The sequence below is a fragment of the Barbus barbus genome (assembly GCF_936440315.1).
Source record: "Barbus barbus genome assembly, chromosome: 3".
Taxonomy (NCBI): domain Eukaryota; kingdom Metazoa; phylum Chordata; class Actinopteri; order Cypriniformes; family Cyprinidae; genus Barbus; species Barbus barbus.
In genome coordinates, this window is record NC_136731.1 from 35,606,272 (window position 1) to 35,623,654 (window position 17,383).

At 37.5% G+C, this 17,383-nt stretch overlaps 1 protein-coding gene across 2 annotated transcripts in view; it reads right to left on the bottom strand.

Moving 5' to 3' along the window:
• arhgdig (Rho GDP dissociation inhibitor (GDI) gamma) overlaps positions 1–17,383 on the bottom strand; it is a 30,882-nt gene that overhangs the window by 8,964 nt on the left and 4,535 nt on the right. Inside the window, exons 1-3 of one of the 2 annotated variants that reach the window (XM_079401353.1) lie at positions 15,727–16,360; positions 8,066–8,242; positions 3,514–3,597 (exon numbers count right to left, since the gene is read on the bottom strand). In XM_079401353.1, the coding sequence (XP_079257479.1) occupies positions 3,514–3,597; positions 8,066–8,242; positions 15,727–15,799 (334 nt within the window). In that variant the 5' untranslated portion in view covers positions 15,800–16,360. Of the gene's footprint in view, positions 1–3,513; positions 3,598–8,065; positions 8,243–15,726; positions 16,361–17,383 lie in introns of those variants that run through there. The other variant, XM_079401354.1, reaches the window with a different exon arrangement.

Sequence of the window (17,383 nt, forward strand, 5' to 3'; positions counted from 1 at the left end):
ACATGTTGTTTGGGAGGGTTTCATGAAAAATTATCCTAGCTCATCCAGAAACAAACTCCAGCATATTCACTTATCAGACACGACTGGAACTTCAAATGGGACTGGCTTCTATGGTCAGATGAAATAAAAAAAAAATAGCTTTTTAGCAGCAAACACTCAAGATGGGTTTGGTGAACACGGATAAAAAGTACCCCATGTGTACAATGAAATATACTGCTGTATTTTTGATGTTGTGGGCCTATATTTCTGCTGGAGGTCCTGGACATCTTGTTTAGACACATGGCATCATGAATTCTATCAAATACCAACAGATAAAAAATCAATAAGTGACTGACTCTGTTAGAAATCTTATAACGGGCCATGTTTGGATCTTCCAACCGTACAATAATCCAAACACAAACCTCAAACCCAACACAAAAATGGGTCACTGAGCACAAAACCAAACTTCTGTTATGGCCATTCCAGTCCTCTGACCTGAACCCTGAGAAAATGAGTGAGGTGAACTGAAGAGAAGAAGCACCAACATGGAGCTGGGAATCTGAAGGATCTGGAGTGATTCTGGATGAAGGAAGGGTCTCTGATCTCTTGTCAGGTGTTCATCAGGCATTATAGGAGAAAATTTAAAGCTGTTAAACTGTCAAATGGAGGTTTCAAAAAGTATTGAATAAAAGGGTGCCGTTAATTGAGGCCAATGTGTATTAGAGAAAAACATTTATTTCGTAATTTTCCCCCATTTTAAATTCTTATCCAATGAAAGGTTAGATTTTTGTGAATTTTTTAAATAAAAAAGATCAAAAGGATTAACAATGCAGATTAATTTTCACAGCCTTCTTTGATCATATTTACCAAGGGTGCCGATAATTCTGACCATGACTGTATATGTATAGATTAAGGTGAATTTATAGAATTTCAGTGCAAAACCCATTTAAAAAATTACTACCATTCAAACTTTTGGAGTAATACTTTTTATGCTTTTGAAGGAAGAATCTTCAAAAAAAAATAAAAAAAACTGTGTTACAACTAAACTAACCATCTATCCAGCCATCAGGGAGCCAATGAAGAAATGAACTTTGTTTTGTTCCCCTTGTGTCAGGGAGGAGGTAATTTAGGAATAAAAGTTGCTAAACAGGAAGTGCACACACAAAAGCGCAACAATGTACTTAATGTTAGAAGGGTAACGCCTTCCTGTACCAACTCAAACCGCAGAGTCACTTCTGGTTTTGCTCTAAAAGAGGAAACGTGCTGGTGCATAGGTTCTTCATGCTGTAAATGATAGTTACCGATTTTATATCTGAAAAGGTCTTCTTACTTTAAAGCTCTGACTTAAACAGCCCAGAATCATCCCATTGCCTAGCAACCAGGTGCCCTTTTGCCGTGCTCCCATTGTTAAAGAGAGAAACACACTGTTGAACCAGCTGAGGGCAAAGGAGGGCGGCAGAAACCTGCTCTGACCGTCAAAAGACCCGACAGGCCCCTCCAGTGTATCGAGGTGGGTACGTGGCTACATACAGCAGTGTGCGTTGATTTGTGTTGCAGATCTGCTTGCATGATGTCTGGCAGAGGAAGCAATGACATCATCCCTCTGAAGGCAGGGGAGGTGAAGCATTAGAATTCAGCACAGCGCTGCTGAGCCTCTGTCAATAGTGTCAACTAAGCACATGCCCTTTAAAGCTCTTGACCAGAAGCCTTTGTGTGGACAATAGAGACCGCAGATTCAACCCACTTACCTCAACCCACACGACTATTATCCTACGAATACTAATCTTGCAAATAATGCAAACTGGATGCTGTGGATTTGAAATAGGGCTGTCAATGTCATTGTTATTGTTAACTAAAACTGAACTATTGCAAATCATTTCCATTTCATTTCATTTGATTTCTTTGTTTGAAATACAGCTGAAATAAAATAAAATACACATATTAGAGGAAGCTAAAATTAGAAACACTGCTTTTGCAACTAAATGCAATAAAATAAGTTGAAGTACTAAACTTACAAAAACTAAACTAAAATAAAAATCAATTAAAGGGGTCATATGATGCTTTTTAAAAGATCATTATTTTGTGTATTTGGCGTAACAGAATATGTTGACATACTTTAATGTTCAAAAAACACATTATTTTTCAAATACTGTACATTATTGTAGGTCCTCTATGCCCTGCCTCTTTCAAACGCGTCGTTTTCTACAAAGTCCTTCCTTCCGACAAGCGCAGTCTGCTCTGATTGGCCAACTGGCACAGTGCATTGTGATTAGCCGAACACCACAAGCACTCGTTGGAAATGTAACGACTTACCATAATCGCGAGCTTCAGCTTTCAAAATAAATGTAAAGACAGTTAATAATGTCCTTAGTTTTACCATCAGTTCAAGCCCAAAAGTGGAACAGAGTCACATGACAGACACAGTGATGTAGTACACAGTGATGAAGTACACAGGCTGCGATTAAGACAGCTGACTCCACTGTGATGTGATGTGACCCTCTCTCTCTCTTTCTCACACGCGCGCAGCCGAGCGCACACACACACACACACACGATGCGCAAAACTCCACATTTGAACAGTCAATAGCAAATACTTCAACTAATAACAAAACATACAGTCGCTGATTCAGAAGCGCCAGATTGTCATAGCAGAGTCAGAATTACCTCCTCTCCTAGCTTCACGAAACGGTCATCCATAAAATGCGTTGTGATAACATCTGGGTTGTGCTATTCTGTTGTAAGTAATCTTAATGATTTCTAAATGCATCTACTTTCAGAAGGCCAAATAAAGTGCTTTTGCTTTAGCATAGAAACACACAGTGTCTCCCTGATATGGCTGCATCAACACTACTGCGGTTACAGAAACCACGCCTTCTTTCTTTGCGTGAACATTTGGGTGGTATTACGCAAATATTTCCAAAACGTGACGTAGACATGTTTGAATGAGCCGTTTTAGGAGGGCATGGCAGAGTCTTAACTTTGATAAAGAACATCTCTTTGGTTTTGAGACTTTAGTCTTTGCAACTTCAGGGATCTTATCTATGCACATTCAGCTTGTAACACTCCAAAGAGAAAGGAAAACTTGAAATTGCATCATATGACCCCTTTAAAGCTATATTTCTAAAAACACCAAAAATTACAAAAAAAATTACAAAATCACACAAATTTACTAAACCATTAAGTGAAAATGAATGAAACCTGTAAATGCAAAAATAAATGCTATTTCAAAATATTAATTAATACTAAATGGTATATAAGTCATGCTAAAATAACACTGGTCAATATAGTATTACTTTAGTACAAATAATAATATTAAAAATACTGTGTGTAAAAAAATAAAAAATAATCTATTAAAAGCAAAACAAATACAACAATCCCATTCAAGGGACTGTCACGGTCAGTATTTGTATATCTGATAAATCTGAATAATTAAGTCAGTTATATTTTTAAGTGATCGTCAGCCCTCATTGTAAGCGAACTGGATTATGCCTGAATTATAAAGCACTTGTTGAATAATTGTTCTGGTGAGACTCACCTGTCAGGTCCATGGTGATGGGTCCAGGGGCCTGGTCACACATCAGAGTGAGTCGGGTCACCTGAACATTAGGAATGCTGGGATCTACAATGCAATGAATAAAACAGATGAGAAACTGAAAAAAAATCCTGCTCAACATTTGCTACCTGCACTATAGGATAAACCAACTTATTCATCAGAGTAGCCTTTTTCCCGTAGTGAATAAAAAAAATAATTTGACATTAACAAGTTGATTTCATTTCAGCAGTACGACTGTGAGCGTTTACTGGATGTATTAATGTCAGCATGTAGTAGCCTACAGGTGCTATTTTAGATCAAAGTGATTTTCTGGTTAAATAACAGTTGTATGTGGTTGCTAAATTGTTTTGAGTGATTTTAGCACAGTGCTATATAATGCTAGGGTGTTTCTAGATGGTTGCCTACTGGCAAAAGTCAAAAGTGCCTACTTTAAATTTCAAAGGTATTCTGATCCTTTGACATGACTCAGGATTCTCCGTCATTTTAAGTCTCCATAATTTTCTAGCCCATTTTATTTTTTGTCAGGTAAAAACTGCAAGTCTGATCGCTTAGAAAAGTAACAGCTCACATCTTCCGCACAATTTGAGCTATCATTCTTGTCAGTAGCACTGCAAGCCTGGCTGAGGAAAACACCAGAATCTGCCCATTCTTGCGAATCCTGCTTTTCCAGCATTACTGGCCCAATCAATCGTCCAAGCTGATTCATCCACACATTCATCATGTGTCTCAGACCAGAGGGAAGACAATTAGACTACACTAAATTGAGTGAAAACGGGAAGGGGGAAACAAGGCCTTCATGTGCACCTGCAATGAACTGACCAGTCAGTGTGTAAATAAGACACATTAATCATCTCAGATATGCGCACATGAACATCATCAATTCAGGTTTGTGGAAAGACAGCTCTCTCCAGCCATACAATTCACACTCATTTCCTTTGTTTCATCTGTCGTCTATATGAAAAGCTGTGTTCCAAAACCGAGTGATCTGACGTAATTCCTGCAGCCAACACAGACAGCATCCTAATGGTCATGGATAGATTTAGAAAACACAGCACACAGGAAACATGACTCATAATTGAATTGAGCATGTTACTATGCTAACGGATGATAGTCTGATAATTAAAAAAATACATTTTATAAATACAAATACTGGAAAAAAAAAAGATTTCGATAGAGATTGACATTAGCATGGTGCTAAGCTAATGGAACAAAATTCTGATTACTCAAAAATACGCACAAATATTGAGTAAAATTAATTTTAACCATATGATGTTAGCATGTTGCTAAGCTAACAGGACAATAAATTACTCATGAAAATAGATATTATAAAAACACACACAAATATTGGGTAAAACTGATTTCAATGTCTATAGATTGACATTAGCATGTTGCTAAGCTAATGGAACGATACTCTGATTACTCATAAAAATACACACAAATATTGGTTAAGACTGATTTCGACAGTAGACATTAGCATATTGTTAAGCTAACTAGAAGATATTTTAAGCATAAAACTATACAGCAAAAATATTGGTTAAATGAAAAATTTTTAATAACACTGAACTATTTTTATTGATACTTTTAGGAACAGAAAAATATGCAGTATTATTATATTCATTTTTCATTATCTGCAATCTTTGATAAAATGTTTCACTGAACTGGTTGCTATACATTCTGTAATTGCCTTTTCTGCAATGGTGCCTTTTGGGGGGGGGGGGGGGGGGGGGGTATCATCTTAAAAGGCAGCATAATTAAGTTGCCTATTTTTGCGACAGCCTTTGCATCAGGAACACACCAAAGCTTCTTTAATATGCAGCACACTAGGTTATGGAACAGAGCTACAGTGTCTTTCACAAACATAATCACCTTCATTATGAGATAAGGAGGCATTTAAAGTCTTGTCAGTTAGTGTTGCTAATAAACCACCATGCATTCCCTCCTTAGTTTCTTGTGTCCATAGGAGCGCCGCCCATTACAGAAATAGATCGGGCCTGTCAGGGTTTAGGTGGACACAGAGCTGGTGCAGGTTAGTGACCCCAGCATGCAGCCTCAGCACATTTAACAGTGATAGAGCTGCAGCTGCCCCACCCCTTAAAGGTACAGTTCACCTCAAAACAAAAATTCAGTCATTATTTATTCACCCTCATGTCATTCCAAACCTGTATTCTGTTATTCAATGGAACACAAAAGGAGAATTTCTGAGTCTGAATACAACAATAGTGCATTGTGACTATGTCTGTCAAGCTCCAAAAAGTGACAAAAGAACACCCAAAAAGCATTACAAAAGCGGTTCATATGCTATATTTCAAGCCTTCTGAAGGCATACAATGGCCTTGTGTGATGTAAAAAGTGACATTTAAATCTCTGGGAAACAATATGGGAGTGAAGGTTTGATATGTGAACTTCCATCGAAGAAGTTGTCCTGTGAAGCATGCAGGGCAGGTGACTAGCTTAAATTAGGCGCCTAACTCTATTGTTCCACTGAAGGATTGTTTCTGCACTGCCAAGAGGGAGCTAGCGGTGTAAAACTGCACATAACAAATTGTTGGACGAGTCTCATTGATGCAGTGTTATTGATGCAGGGTGGGTTGGTTTTAAAAGTGGGAACTACAGTTAATCATCTGCTGATGGCTACAAGTGGCACTACCCGCCGCAGGCATGCTCACTCACTAAACTGTGCACTGGGGACCGCACGCACCAAACATGACTGATCACCCTGGCAAAGTCCCGCTATTATATCTCAGGAAATCTTATGGCAAATTAATGGACATCAAGAACAAACCTGCTTCATATTTCCAGTGTTTTCAGTCCCAGTGAGGGTGTTAGTTCAGCAAAAATGAAAAATCGGCCATCATTTACTCACCCTCATGACCCATATTTTTATTTCCTTCCTGGAGCACAAAAGGAGAACTTTTTAATAATGTACTGATCATTATTAAATGTTGTCTTGGTTACTAAGTACTAACTGGAAATAAATTTAAACTAAAACTGAAATAATAAATTAAATTACAAAAGCACTTAAAATTACAAAAAGATTAAAATGAAAACTGATAATATAAAAATAAAATAATGAAATAAAAAACTATAAATACTACTAAAATAACACCAATCTTAACATACAGGTTTGGAATGACATTATGACACAATTTTCATTCCATACACAATATAGGAAATGAGGATATAAGACAGGGTTTGTATCATAGTTCTCAAGAGGCAAAAGAAGATGCACTTTTTGGTCTGACTGGTCATGATGATCTCTGTAAGCAGATCTTTCGGTCATTACACTGAAACACAAAACGCTATAAATTACCAGCACAATTGCCATTCCAGCATATTGAAAGAAGGCTATTATTAACCTGGCCATAACCAACAAAACAAAGATGAATCATTTATGAATCAGAGGACTCACAAGGTAAATACCCTTGGCACAAGTTGCATTTGAATGAAAAAAAAGGAAAGAAATTACCGCAGTTGATTGATTCTCAACAGAAAATTAAATTGCATCTAAATCAAATGTTCTGCATTTTATGCCTTTAGCAACACTGTATCAGCAAGTATTTCCAGTTCACACTTAAAGGATTTAAAGTGTATATTTGGATTTTCCCTGTGGTAAAAGAAATTAGGATTGCTGGGCTTTGATCATAATATCACAGAAACAATTCTTCATGAAGGGAAACAAAGCTATTTCACTCAATAACTGAGTGAGAAATACAATAACTGATCTTATAATTAATGCATTGTACAGCGGGACATAATATCAAATGCAAATTATCCAATGTTACGCAGTGAGTAGAATTATAATTCATGTTTCATGTTTCTCTAAACAAAGCAGTTCAAAGCCATGCTCTTCAGACTAAGTGATAGCCACCTTCTCCTTCTTTCTCTGAGTTAAGAGGATATTGTTTGGGGGCTTTGAACCAAGACTGGAGTCCCCCGGGGGTACTGAATCAGTCTAGACAGCAGGAGGAGAAGGGAGCGCCGTCCCTGGAGAGCCGAGTTACAGCTTTAAACATGAAGACAACGCAATCTTCAGAAGATGAGATTCTTTGAAACATTCATTATTTGTGCGCATCTATAAATGTGGGTCAAATATCAGTAAGATTCTAATCATTTTGTTATTTGGTGAGACTGTGATCCACTAAAAATGATATCAAATGCTCACTGCCAATTTATTTATTTGTTTGTTTGAAGTCTCTTGTGCTACCAAGGCTGCATTTATATAAAAATACAGTAAAAATATTATTGCAATGTAATTTTTTTCTCTATTGGAATATATTTTAAAATATAATTTATTATTGTGTTTGCAAAGCTGAATTTTCAGCAACCAGTCTTGAGTGTCACATGATCCTTCATAATACTGATTTGGTGCTCAGAAAACATTTTCAATGTTGAAAACAGTCGTCCTGCTTAATGTTCTTGTGGAAGCCATCATACATTTTTTTTTTCATGCATTTGTTGATATATAGAAAGTAAAAAAAATACAGTAGGCGTGTTTCAAAAATATTTTCCTGGTTTTTAGTGAAGGTACACTAACCTGCCACCACAGGTCCAGAACCCAGGAGGGTTTGCTTGTACTTGTTCAGGCTTTCATCATCCTTGTCCAGTTCCTGGATCTCCTGCAGGCTTTTCTGAGCCGGAGGTTGGTAGTTCAGATCTGGCTCATCTTCATCCTCAACCACTGGCACATCTTTATCTTTGTCAGCCATTATGCCTGAGAAAAACAGGGATGAAGGGTGTTAGAAAGGAAAATAATCTTCATCTGTCACATCACAGTATGTTTAAAAGAATATTCATATGCATCTTCACAAACAGATCAAACTCATCACGATTTCACAACATACCAGGATGAACATTTTTAATAACCAATCAGATTCTAGACTGAGGCAGTGGCAGTGACTTGAACATTTTTATAATTTATCAGTTCCCGCTGAATTTAGGTGTAGTTTATTGTTTCTGTTTCTGTTCTTGACTTGCATTAAAGTTGACTAGAATCTTGAATTTTGCCTTTATAATATTACTCTATATTCTCGATCATATTTCTAGACTGGTTTTGAAAAGGACTTCAGCAAGCTAGTCACGATCAAGTTTGCAGCGTCTGGTAAAAGCATAAAATGGCCAGATATTGAACTATTAGTGCAAAAGTCTAGTGTGAAATCTATGAGCTGTTAAACTACATGGTTTGCGATGTTCTGTGCGATTCTTTCATGGTTCTACAGACTCTGATAAAAGACAGACTGAATGTATTTTCTGTTATCATTCTACCTCTCACACACTGTTAAGGCCTGAAACACAAACCAGATTCGCTAACACTGCTAGAGACAAGAGATTTGCACATTAATCTCTTTTAATATTCAGAGTCATTTATTGTAATCCTCACGTAGCAGAGCAATACCCTGATAATTTCATTTCTATTCAGCTCATTTGAGAGATAGCTCCTAGCTAAATGCCCACAGTCTGACAATAAATACAGCAAAAAGAGCAACTGAATCTTCTGTAGCTGTCCCGGTTTAATCATAACGAGCCAGTCTGGTTTTAGCAGATCACTTTTAAGAAATCGTTGCTTTTATTAATTCAGCCACATGTCAGACACTGAAAAACGTGTTTTTATCGTCACAACCAACACACAGCGTTTCAGCGTAACAGCTAATAATTACCGGAGACTCGGCAAGCAGACAGCTGAGGTATTACTCCTCAGAGAAAAAGAAGAAAATAAAGACCTAGAAAACTGCTCTCCATGCAGAAGGCCAAGAACAGGGACAACAATTTGTCATATAAATTAAGAGAGCTGAACTGTAATGTCCACATAACTCCCCTAGAGAAGCAGTCTTGTGTAAGTGTTGTACAGAAATATACTGCACAAATAGGGTACAAAATGGGGCCTAAAACTCTTAACCTTCACAAATTATTGATTGCCAAACTTAGGAGGTCAAACTCAATATTAGATGAGCTTTTTTATTTTATACATAATTTCTGAGTTGTGCAGTTTTTGCAGCCCTGTTAGAAACAAAGTCTGACATGCGTAAATACAGTTTGGGCTATTTTGCCATTTCCTAGCAACAAATGTTCACTAACAAACACTACATCAACCAATCAATAAAATAGCATAATAATAATGCTGGTAATTAAAATACATTTAAAATATTTTTCACTAAAATGTACTGAATATCAAATCAGTTTACAGCTTGGAAATGAAAGATTTCTGAGGTAAAGCAAACCAAAAGCCACCATTTTAGGGATATTTGATGCATTTAAAACTAGCTAGTTTTCACCCTAGAATAATTCTACGTTAGATAATAGTTTATCAAGAATATCTTATAGTTCTCACAACAAAACATATGTGGGATATGAATGCTTTAAAAATAGTCACTGGACCCCAGTGTTTACTGAATATATGGGAAGTGACAACATCTAAAACATGACATCATCACTTTCATTAGCCTGGGTGAGAACAAGCGAAGCTCCTCAGAGGATGGATGTTCCTGAACACAGCTGAGGAAGAACAAAGAAACATCCCCACCCAGGGTTATATGTTTGCTTATATTGGTTTATGTATAGTGTGTCGACGCTGTCTAGGCCAGAGCTGCCTCAGCAGCCATGGAAACATGCATATGTCCTCTTTCCCAATGATTATCAAGAGTGATGATGAACCCTCCTTACATTATGAAAGGAGAACAAAAACCCTAAGTGCTGTAATGTGAAAGCAAATGCAATAATGGAAGGACAGGGCTATAAAATCTGATCTGATGGAATCAATAGGGGTGTTTCTGAGGGTCACTCTCTAATATGCCATTAGTTTTATAAGAGCGATTTTCACTGATACCATATAATAAAAATATACCACCATCTCATTTTGCCTTATATAGCAGTAGCTCAAGGACCATGACAATCACATGCTGCTGCTGTATATAAAAAATGGGGAGCCAATTTCCTCCAACAAAAAAGGTAGGAAAATGTGGGAATGGATTCTGTATCTCTACATAAATTGAACCTGCAAAAAAAAAAAAGCCCACTCAATTTGAGGAAGACAATTTGAGGAAGGACAACTAGGTCAGAGTATAGTTTGAGGAAGATTGCAAAATGCAAAATGCTGTTGAGACATATGTTGCAAAAGACAAAGTGAGCCAATTAACCTACTAATTAGTGAGAAATAAACAATCTGAATGTGTACAGATGAACGTGGTAATGAAGTGTGAGAGGGGAAATTTGGCTATGCATAAATGTGTATTAATCAACAGTCGACTCTTGTGCAAAATAGAAACACCTGACTGCAGCGTTACAACATTTTACTCAAGTGTGGCCACGTTTTGTGGAGCCCTTTGGACCAATATCCTGTGCATAATATGGCTATTTAGTTAATTTTCCCTGTGCAATTATAGCTTAAATATTGCTAAAAAATGAACACGTTAAATATCTCACACACCGAACACACAAATCAAATCCCCTGAGTTGAGATTCACTACAGGGAGGCCTGGTCACACTGAATAAATGACTGGTCTAATTGGGCAATTTAAAGCATATCCAAGAGCCAATGCCAAGATTATCACTGTAAATTACAAGCAAAATGAACTATGTAGTGAGGGATTGCATTAAGGATGATTATAGATACATTTTCATGGCAGCTCAGGGCATGTTTTACGCATAATGATGATGGCATCTCAAAACTGCAATGAGATACATATTAATATTGGACATTAAAGCAGTAAACATCACTGTTCTCCTCTCAATGTGCACAAGTTAACAGCTAATCGGTTGAAAAATATTCCTAAAATACCTCCTAAATATCTCCTAAAATACCTTTAATTTGTGGTTCTCGACTGGTTTTGCTTCAGGACCACGATTATATAGTGCCAAAGTTGTTTAATGTACGACAATTTACAAAAATGCCCTTAAATCAGACATGGAAATTAGTTAATTTTACCACGCAGGATTGACATTATGTAAATTATTGAGACAATGATACAGAAAATTGATAATAGCAAAAATTTTATGGTTTCATGCTCTCAGCACCCAAACGAGTAAATAAATAAATAATTAAGGCATATTTATCTGGCTATATTACACTGATTGCAAATAGCAATATATTTTATTTACACTATATAAAAATAGCTGATAATAGCAAAATTTTCTGCTATTTATACTACTTATTGCAAATATTGGAAAGTACAGTACATTATAAAACCCGATACTTTATTTCCTTAATTTTTATTGAAAATAAATGCCTTTCCGATGTGATATGAGATGTGAAAAGGGAGAACAACGAGTTCAGGAAAAGGTCTCGGGTCAGTCGAGTCAAACCGTCTACTCTATGCCATTTACCACCACTGAAGCTAATATTTGGCCATCTTTTGTAATGTTGTTTAGCTCAACCACCTGTTGGTGCGTGGAGTTAGTGTAAATAGCCTCTGCCAACGAGGTATTTATTTTGATATCCTAACTATGCACAATCATATTTTTAGTATCTAGGATTTTTGCCCTTTTGTCCACAATCCTATCAGATCAGACCAGCAGCCATTTTTATATTGCGACCCACCAATCGAAAAGCACTGCTCTAAAAAACACTAGAGGCTCCAGTTCTAGCGAGAGGTCATTTTTAATAGCAAAGAGAAGAATGACAGTAATTACCCTTGTTCAGCTGCGTTAAATAGCAATGATAATACTTTGAAGAATCTGACAAGCTTTATTAATTAGCTTTCCCCACCCTCCGGAGATATAATTTCTGAGTGAAATATGTGAAGCGCAGCATCTCGAGCTTCAAAGGCAACATGCTTTGGTCCGCTTTGATCAGTAGAAGCAGTTAAATGCCTGGCTAGATTGTGATGGATAGCATGCTGGTTTTTGTCTGATGGTGTGCTGCAGGTTTCAGTGCACAGCTAATGAGGTGGAGTGTGAACGAGCAAACAGCGCTGACAAACTGCAGTCTCTCATACTCAACGCACAACAGCTGTACACCCAAATATTCAGTGGACTTTCCGCAGATGAATGGAAGGCCCACTAGGGTTTTTGAAGGCCACACAAACCTTACTCTTTTCAGACTAACATGAATGTAAGACCCTTGCAAAGGGCAATAAACCCCTCAGGGTTTAAAAATGTCAAAAAAGGACCACAAGAACACTGACTCTGTTGTTCACTCACTTATGTGTCAAAGTACGGCGTGTTATAGTAAATATATATTTGTCTGAATATCTTTATGGTCACAGTTTGCTCTAAGATGGAAGCCAGCTCAGCGGCTGGTGTAACTAAATTCTCCCTGTATATTAACACTTTCTGCTACTCTGCAACCTTCACAATACTCCACTTTCACAACTACTTTGAAGCCAGGCAGCTTCTCTGCTAGTCAAACTGAGTGACACCATGCTAACTGACAGCAAAGTCGAGAGTGATGCATATCTGTAAACCCTGATCCTGTAAGTCAGAAACAAACAAAAACCACACAGCAGGCCAGAAATCTGCACAATTCTTCACAGACAAAACCCTGCAAGCCATTTGACACCGTCACAGAAGGTTTCGGTTATAATGTATTGAAACAATGCAGCAGGAATACACTTATTCATAAGATGAGGCCAAATAAAATGGAGAGGAATTTCAACAAGTAAAGCAGGCCCAGACAGACTTTGTTTTTTGCACTGATTTTGAGTGTAAAATATATACAATAAATATAAAATACATTAAAAGGACTATTAGGAATCTGACAACATAACCATATTTTAAAAAGCTAATTCAATATATAATTGTTTTTTTCTGATTAAAATTGATTCTGAAATTGTGGATGCAAGTTTAAAAGCAATTTTTTTAATAAGTTCCAGGTTTGCTGTGCCTTGTTTGTAGGGGCTGCACAATTGGCCTTATATTTGAATTTGATTATATATCAATATGACTATAAATTAAAATGTATTAATATTTTATATTACTACTAAATAAAATACTAAACAAAATAAGAAATATTACAAATGTAATAATACAAATTGAGAATTTAATAAAATAATATGATTATATCATGACAATTTTACTGCAGTACTAATATTTATAGCTTTCTTCATTTCTTTGCTTTTAATCTTTGAACCACAGAGCTTTTATTATTTCGGCTGAAAACCACAGAAAGGCCTTAAAGATTCTCTTTTGTTGACAACAAATTTAGATAATTAAAAAAAAAGAAAAAAAAGAAGTGTTAATCTGATAGCAGCTGTAATATGAGAAACCAGCTGAACACCTGACAGCATGTAGGGAAGGGAAATGATGCATGTGATCTTCCTCATTCATATGGCCTTTCTCTACAGGGTGCACAAACATGTCAGCTTTTTGAAATCTCTGTTTCTCCTACACGCAATCTAATTGATTTACTCCTTTAAACATGTGTCAGGTCTCTGACGTGCAGCCATCCATCACACCGCAGCAGCAGCTGAGGCTCACTGGGTCGTGATGCAGCTTTGCCAGGCCACAGGGGGTCTTAGCATGTCAGCACCTGCAGTCCAGCAGAGACCGAGCTGAGAAACCAGTGCACCGGTCAGTCCCTTGGAGCCTGGTATTGTGCGCCTTCTCTAAACACCATAGACTCGACTGGGATCACCCTGCTTCACACTACTCTGCCACACAAATCCAGTTTGGTTTTCAAATCCAATCTTGAGGACTGAACTATCTGCACTGTATAACATGTATACAGTATTGTCAATATCCAAATTATCAAATGAAGGTGTGGTCACATTTGCCATTGATTGGCAAAATTTCTAAATCGAAATTCAGTAATTCCAAAAGAAATCCACACAAGCAGAAGATTTGTGTGAGGGTGGAAAAAGTTGCACCATGCAGATTTTGCTCAAGTTCAAGTTGGTCAGGTGAATTTACCATGCTGACCAACAGAAAACTTCTTGGTTTGAAAGTGAGTTCTGTGTGAGCAGTGCTTAATACATCTTTACACAATTGACAATGGAGCTTTTTTTGCATGTTAATTTCGCTCAAGACATTCCAAAATATCAGAGTTTGATCAGATTTCACACTGATTTGATATGAACTTTGGATTTCATGTTCTGTGTTGCTAATCGGATCATAAAAAGTAATACAAGCGATCTAGGTTTCGTCAAAATTCTTGTGACAATTCATAACTATTTTACATTTTGCTAAACTGGAAATCATATGAATTTGTATAATCTCATTTGTATGATTTTATACAACCGAATGCCCCACTAAGGTTAGGTTTAGATGCAGGTTCATGCTTACTTTTGTATACTTCAAATTACACATTTTCATTAGAATTACATCAAACAAATTCATACGAAATTCAAACTTCATAAAACAATTGTTTTCTTGGTGAAATCGTGTTGTGATTGGTTGGTTAGCATGGCCCAATTAGCCCTTGTTGGAAAATTAGTAGTTTAAGGGGACTTTAAACAGTTAAACTGAGTTCATATTTATATATTTTCCTGTCCATAGAACATTTAGTCAGGTGACTTGCTCAAAACTGAACACTCGTGTGCAAAATCATATAGTTCAAGGGAGTCCTGCGTCATCCAAGCAACTGCCATTGAGATGAATGGGAATTCTTACAGAGAACCCACACTCTCAGATAGCAAAAGCACAAAGAGATATGCACATTTACCCAACACTTTACACATAAAGACAGGTATCCATTTGTCACATACTTCCTAGATATCAAAGTGAAATGGAGACACTAAGAGAGTGGAAGACACCGATAAAGAGGTAAATTGGGAGTGAGAAACACTGGATTGGTGTCAGTAAGCAGAAGCTCTGCAGAGTGAAGCCCTGAATCAACAACATCTGTGACATATAATTACAAGCAACATGATGATCACACACACAAAGAAATGTTGTGAGTGCAACAACAGATTGATCAATACCTATTGATCAATCCACCTTTGCTTGTTTTAACTGCATCACATGCCAACAATAAAAATGTCTACATCCACAGAGGAAGTCATCACACGAAATGAACACATATATGACTTTCTACTTGATTTTAAAGATCTATTAGGATAGCACAATAAGCTTTAAACTACTTTAGCTGAAGGTTTAGGGATGGTCTATTAAATTAGCAGATCATCTGAGGTCTTTTTGTGGAGTTTAAAAAGCATTCCAAATACACACCTTCAAGTTAATTTTGGTATGTTTAGTCTTTTTTTTTTAAATATAATTTCACTTTTCAAAATGTTTATCTTATAAAAGATAACGTAAATGCATCCTCACCTCTGTAGCAAACTGTTAACCAGAGCAGTTCAAGAAACTGTCCACCAAATTCACAAACATCCAAGCCCAACATTGTGAGTAAGCTCTTTTCAACAAGGTTTCCCCCAAAAAAATTACTCCCAAAAAATTCCAGAAAGCACACCTCCTGTGGTATAGAAAAAAATGTGTCTAAAACACATTCAAAAAAGAATTCACAGCAGCATCCCTCCTACTGCCACAAAAAAACCAAGATACAGAATCACTGGGTGTGGGTTGGCTAGAGAGAGATAGCGAGTGAGAGAGAGAGAGGGGGGGGGGGGAAGAGAGATAGTAGAGAGACAGAACGTGAGAGATGGAGAAAGAAAGTAAGGGAGTGAACGAATGCAAAAGCGATCTGAGTGTAATCCGTGCTGGAAGAACAGCCGTGGCTGAAGTGTTGGCACTGAGGCAGTAATGTGGGAACAGTATTCCGGTCTGCAGATGCTATTGATTCCACCGGCATGAGAAGCAAACCCTCCGCCTCAGTTCAGCACGCCTCCCAACCCCATCACTCATTAGACAGGAGACTGCGATGATCTCATCCTCTCCCTCACACACATGCACACAAACACGGATCCTCTGCCCCTCCGTTCTCTTTTATTCCCTCTTCTATTTCTCTGTCTTCACATTCCAGCTCTCTAGAGACACTTATTATTCCTACCATCCCCCGTTTTATATCAACTATCATATTGTTTCCTCTTTTATCTCCCCTTCTCTCTCTTTCTCTCGTTCCTTCCTTCAGGGGCAACATGCTGGGCGGACTGTTTTTTTCTCCTCTAGTCAAAGATGACTTTCTATCAGTTTGCAGTCCTCAGCACGTCCCTCTGTCATCTCTCTCAGGGGTCATCAACCTGTCAGAGGAACCTGTCGGAGGTTACACTGGGCGTGCCGCTGCATTTCATGCGGCCTTGATGCTCTGCCATTGGTAGCGTCTTGCTGAGTGGTGCTGCATTGCCAAACCCTTTTTCAAGAGACTTGTGAGGAGAGAGTTTATGTGCGCCGACCCATTACAGCATTTCACTGCACGTCTGGTGCAAAGATAGGGAGCAAACAGCACATGATCTGATGTGTCAACTAGGTAAAGACACAACAGATTGCATCTGAGGTGGCATGTATAGTTTAGTATAATGAAGCAATGAGCCATGAAGGCGGTGTTATGGTGATTTTTCTAAGCGAAAAGGATGTTTTTAGGAATGACGCTAAGTGAAACACTCTTAACTGTTGTAAAATCACTGTAACAAACAGTTACGTGTGGGTTTATTTTTTAACTCAGAACACAGCAATGTGATAAATGACAACAAGGTTAAAAAAAGTTTGATTTAAGGCCCATTTACATCAAGGATGCAAAGAACGAATGTATCACAGAACAAAGAGGAAAGGAGGAAAGTAACATCGCTCCAACAGACAGGACAGAGCAGGTATGAAACAAAGTTGCAGCTTTCAAATTATGTCATTTTTTTAGAGATTCAAACAATAAATACCATTTTGTGGCTCTTTAATGTGTTGTTACAGATCACTGTAGCACCTCCAGTCAAACACCAGGTGAACCAAACATCTCTTCCTTTTTACTTACACTCTAAAAAATGCTGGGTGAAATATGGACAAACCCAACAATTGGGTTGTTTTGACCTAGCGGTTG